This window comes from Zingiber officinale, chromosome 7B (assembly GCF_018446385.1).
Source record: "Zingiber officinale cultivar Zhangliang chromosome 7B, Zo_v1.1, whole genome shotgun sequence".
Classification (NCBI taxonomy): Eukaryota; Viridiplantae; Streptophyta; class Magnoliopsida; order Zingiberales; family Zingiberaceae; genus Zingiber; species Zingiber officinale.
In genome coordinates, this window is record NC_055999.1 from 98,297,635 (window position 1) to 98,303,394 (window position 5,760).

At 39.0% G+C, this 5,760-nt stretch overlaps 1 protein-coding gene across 1 annotated transcript; it reads left to right on the forward strand.

The window, feature by feature from the left end:
* Positions 1 to 4,506: 4,506 nt before the first annotated feature.
* Positions 4,507 to 5,503, forward strand: LOC122003966 (probable WRKY transcription factor 17). The gene is made up of 3 exons (XM_042558923.1): positions 4,507 to 4,988; positions 5,078 to 5,203; positions 5,287 to 5,503. The coding sequence occupies exons 1-3, from the start codon at positions 4,564 to 4,566 to the stop codon at positions 5,453 to 5,455; spliced, it is 720 nt and encodes a 239-aa protein (XP_042414857.1). The 5' UTR covers positions 4,507 to 4,563; the 3' UTR covers positions 5,456 to 5,503.
* The last annotated feature ends 257 nt before the right edge of the window (positions 5,504 to 5,760 follow it).

Below are 5,760 nucleotides of genomic sequence, written 5' to 3' on the forward strand. Positions count from 1 at the left end.
GTGTGGTAACCATCATTCGAACACATTTTTTTGGTCCATGATCATTAACTATAGCAGTATAATCTAGATTAATTTATAATCATATAGCCGAAGCCAACATTAAATGCATTACAGTTCATATTTGGAAGGGTCCTCCCTGGAGCTCATCCTAGGGCACCCATCCCGTATCGGCACCATACATGCACATACCCATCCAATCATCTATACAGCAAGAACATGACCTATTCATATCACACTTGCCTAAAGAACACTACTCCAGTCATATTATTGCCATGCCTATATTAAGAAGCAAGGATCACTTAATATTATTACAAATCTATAGGAAAACAAAGCAAGTAATACTATGGTCATGCAATTATGGTAAAGAACAAAACAAGGATTAATTAATACCATGGTTATGCAAAAATTCTAGAGGAAAACAAAAACAAGGATTAGTAAATTCCATGGTCATGCAAAAATACTGGAGGAAAACAAAAGGGAAGATAATCACTTAACACCACACTTACTCCCCTTCCCCTCAACTCGTCTCAAGGAAATAAAAACCTTCACAAGAGCAAGAATTCGAAACAAATCCATTACCCTCCACCCAATCCGACCATAATTGTAACCACCACCAAACTAGAACACAACAATCTATACCCACCATTCAAATCTGCCACAGTAATAAAAAATCATCTCAACACGATAACACGAAACCAAGTCCAATACGCTACACCAAAGATTTGTCCACTACGTCGCAACTAGCTTGAGGAATCCAGAACCCCATCAAAACCGAACCTCACACTCCCAAGCCGATCAACATTCAAAAATCCTCTTGAATAGCAAAGCAAGAAAAAAAATCAATTTAGTTGTCCTACTTCTAAAATTCACTTCACTGAAACAGATCTATTGCAAGGAAGCAAAACAATCACTAGAATCAACACCAATGCCCAAAATCGGAGCAAGCTACAATCGATCAAACCCTTGCAAATAACACCGAGACAACCACCAAGAACCTCTGTTGGCCAACTGAATAAAGCACTCATCCATACCTACAAGGGAAAATACTTGCATTTTCCACTTCTTGTGCAACTGACGGGAACCCTAGCCCACGGGACGATGCACCGACCGTGATGGGTAGTCGCTGAAGTATGCTCCGTGTGGTGTCATCCATCGAGGAGGTCGCTGGGGTTTAGGGCACGGGGTGGGTTGCGTCGGTGGAGAGGGGGAAAGAGTCGGGATGAGAGGGGAAGGTAAGGAAATAGGAAATAGGTTTAAGTTATATATACTTGGGTAATTAAATCTCAACCATAGTTTAATTGAATCTATTAATTCTTACTTAATTTACATTCTAAACAGGTCCACTCAAAGCCTAATAGGTTATTCTCTATTAACAGGCAATACAACTCGTGCAAGTTCTGCTACTACTATGCCAAGAGGTCATCCGATAATCTACGCCTAAGATTCAATTCTTTGTTGTTGGTATATTCCTTGTACTTGTATATTATTGTAGCTGCTCATCTTTTACTTGTATGATTCAATCATTTAGTGGATTAGCTAATAAAAGTGATCAAGGATTGCAGACATTAGAGTAATAGTCACTGGACCACGAACCAAGTAAAAAAAAGGATATGTGTTCTTGTTTTTGTTGCACTTTGTTTTATATTTGTTTTAAAAAATAATGAGATTCACCCCCAATCTTCTACGATCCTATAGTAAGACATTATAAGAGGGTCCTTTTTTTTGAAAGCTCGACTCAAGCCATCAAAATCTCAGGTATGTCACATGTCAAGAACCGACACCTTCGATTTCACTCAAAGCCTCTTTTAAAGGTATTGCATAGGATGATTTCCGCCTACCAATCGATTGGTAGATTTCACCAATCAACCGTCACATTGGATTTGACCATTTAAAAATATAGAACAACTCTTTTTAACATTAATTATTAATTGCTCAACATCACCAATCAACTATCAATGACTAGTCGAACTGGCCAGATCAATTTTGCAATATTATGTTCGCTGCTACAATGCCACCAATCGATTGGTAGCAGTTCAACCGTCCACCTCCTTCCTCACCTAAAACCCCCAAATTTGGGTTTAGAGTAAGCAATCGATTGCTACTTCTATTTTAGACTTACTAAACTCTTGCATCACCTAGTATCCAATTGACATTAACCAACATCTAATTACCCTTGACCTGTTGAAATTTTTTTGTTGCCCAACATCTGGTCAACCTTAATCTGTTAGGACTTCATTATGGTGGCAAAAGGTGATTTGCTCATCCCTAACGCCTCTGCCAGCCCATCCCCGAGCCAACATGGATCGAAAGAGGTAAATCACAGGTGACTACTAGACTTGGACAGTTGAATAGCGCATGGGGGAGAACAGACATCCGACTACTAGCTAGGATTTACCCTCAGACCTCATGGTAGCAACACCATCATGCACTAGCCAACTGTCCGTCCTAAAGGGACGTTAGGACTTCCTCATTGCCTAGTATCTGATTGACCTTAACCTACCAGGACTTCATCCATGTGCTAAGTGTCTGATCCTTTCCACTTAGATTTCATTAATCTCATGCCAAGTGTCTGACAACATTGACCAACTTGGACTTTGTTTTTTATGCCAAGTGTTCGGTCATTTATGACCCACTTTGATTTTTCCCTTGTGAACTCTCCGTTGGACTTCCGATCATTAAATGTTTCAATCAACCGTAATCCACTTGGTTTTTTCTCTTGCAAACTTTCAGTTGGACTTCCAATCAAAGTATCTAGTCAACAATGATCCATTTGCATTTTTCTTTCACATGTCAAATGTCCGGTCAACCGTGACCCACTTAGACTTTCATTTTCTTATCAAGTATCTGATCAGTTTGACTTACTTGATACTTTACTTAAACACACATGATTTGCTTATCAAATCAATATTCGGTCAACCTTAACCTACTTACTATCTTATTCGACCACTTAACATATTGATCAAATATTGAAATCTAACTTAAATCAATTTAAACTTGATCAATTTAGTCAATCTTGATCAGAAATAGATTACACCACCCCCATCTAGAGAGAAAATCTATGTATCTTGCGTGTTCTTTCATATAAGTGTGACTCTTTTCAAAATTAATGTGTTTAAATATTTAATGTGCATTATGATATTAATGGCCAAACTTGATACTTGTGAAAAAACATAGGTATTCTTTTATTTTTTTTCAAAAATAATTAGTATCTAATTCTTAATATCATTAATTAATTTATATTTTTTTGTTGATTTTTATATTTAGGGAGTTGTTCAATTTTCATCATGCCTCCTTAAGGAATGTCAATGAAAGGATATTTAAAATATTTAAATCATGATTTAAAATATTCAAAATAATTCCTCCATTTTCATATCTTCTTGAGAAACATAATTAAGAAAATATTAAGAATATTTAAATCACGATTTAAAATATTCAAAAGAACTCTTCCATTTTCATATACAACAGAAGTCGAGTTTGTTTTTGCTTGTGCCAGATTGTATAATTTTCTTCACAAGGAGTGTCGTTTTAATGAATTTTGAGTCAAACCAGATAATGAAACTTCATCATCCTTACCCGAACAAATTCATGATTTTGATTGCTTTGATTAATTTTTGCTATTCAAGAACAACAATGGGCAAATTTCAATGCATGGAGAAATATAATAGCGAGTTGAATGTGAAGCGATATTTATCATATTGGAAATAACTAACCTTGGATTTTTTCTTTCCCGTAAATCTATAAGTTTTCATAAAGAAATTTACAAATATAGGTAAAAGTTTTTTTTAAAAAAAAAATCTATAGAACTCTATGAAATTTTTTTCATAACTATGTGAAATTATATAAAAGAATAAAAATCTATAACTTCATAAAAATTTATCATTAAAAAAAGTTAAAAAAATTATTAAATCTCTTAATTGAATATATCTAAGATATCCCTCTTAGTTTTTTTCTCAATAGAGAGATTGGATTATGAAAAATTCAAATAGTATATTTTTCCTATTATTAATAAAATTATTTATTTTAAAAATTATTCTTCGTGCATATCTTATCCATTGTTGTTCTTTTAACAAAATCAAATCTTAATTATTGAAGATGGTTTGTTTCATTGATTATTTAAAAATTAATCTCAAAAGTCTCGAAGCATTAAAGTCAACCCTCCTCCCGTTGTCTATTAGTATTTATTTATGGTCTTTGACTTTCACGCTCAATGAATCCATATTCTTTCCTCCCCGAATAAGTAACGAAGAATTAGCAGAACATGCAACGTTTATTCCTCCACGTGTCGCCGCCGAAGGACACGTGGGGAGTAACAGTCAACGGTTGTTCCGTTGTCTATCACGTTTCGCATCGCCAACTACGAGGTCTACGATGAGGTTCACCCGTTGATCTATGTGGCAATGAGATACTGACCGTCAGATCAAGAACATAGCACTTGGGTCTGCGGTTTCAAGCTAGTCTTTATAAAGCCCTTGATTTCCTCTGTTCCTCTTCGAGTTCCACGTCTGGATCGCTCTTCGATTTTGAGTTGAATTCTTGAAATTTCGCCGGCGAATTACGTCGAGGATGGCGGTGGATTCGACGGGGTACGCGACGGACCATCACGCGGAGATCCAGGAGGCGGCGGCTGCAGGGCTTCGGAGCTTGGAGCGCCTCGTCCTCCAGTTCTCCCTCCACCAGCCGTCGTCGGACTGCCGAGACATCGCCGACCAGATCGTCAAGTTGAAGGACGTTATTTCCGTCCTGAAAAGAACCGGCCACGCCCGCTTCCGCCGTGGACCTCAGCCTGCCGCCGTCTCTGCTCGCAACGGCAGCGTCACCGGCAAGGTGGGCAACTCTGCTGTTCTCGTCCCTTCAACCGATGCTGCCGCCGCAGTCACCCGCGGGGGAAAACCCCCTCTGGCATGCTCCCACAAGAGGAAGGACGCGCCCTACACCGTCCACTCCGCCGGCGATGTCTCCGGAGCCCGCTGCCACTGCTCGAAGAAAAGGTACGCACGCCGTACGTCGAACTGCACACGCTAGTCCGTTTCCTCTTTCCTTCCCTAAATTGCGCACTCTCGTTGCGTTTCCGCAAAAGGAGCCGTGACGGGAAGACGGTGGTGCGCGTGCCGGCGATAAGCTCGAGGAACGCCGACATCCCGGCGGATGAGTACACTTGGCGGAAGTACGGACAGAAGCCGATCAAAGGCTCGCCTTACCCGAGGTACTTAAACTTGCATTCCCTGCCGTCCGATTCCACCAAGGCGAATCCGTGGCTCGATCTGATCCGTTGGTCTTCTGTTGCAGGGGCTACTACAGGTGCAGCGGCGTCAACGGATGCCCTGCTCGTAAGCAGGTGGAGCGGGCGGCCGACGACCCCGCGATGCTCATCGTGACATATGAGGGCGAACACCGGCACGACCGTCGGCGGAAGTCAACGCCGGAGTTTCCGGTCGTCGATAAGGCTTCCCGTTGACCATTATGTAGTCTTCGCCTTTGACCTCAATACGGTCTTGATAAACTAAATGAATAATTATATGAAAAGAAAAGAGATATAAATTATCTCATATTTGAATAGATATAAATGAATTTTTACTATGAAAAAGTGTTAATTAATTCTTTATAATCTTTTCTAAAAGAAAGTCAAAGATGATAACAAAGTCTCCAACTTGGTGAAAATAAATATTTTTTAAATAAATTACAATTTTTTCTCTCTTGAGTTTATATAATTTTTAATCGATATCTTTAACTTGAATTTTAGCATCAATTTTTTTTTTTGTT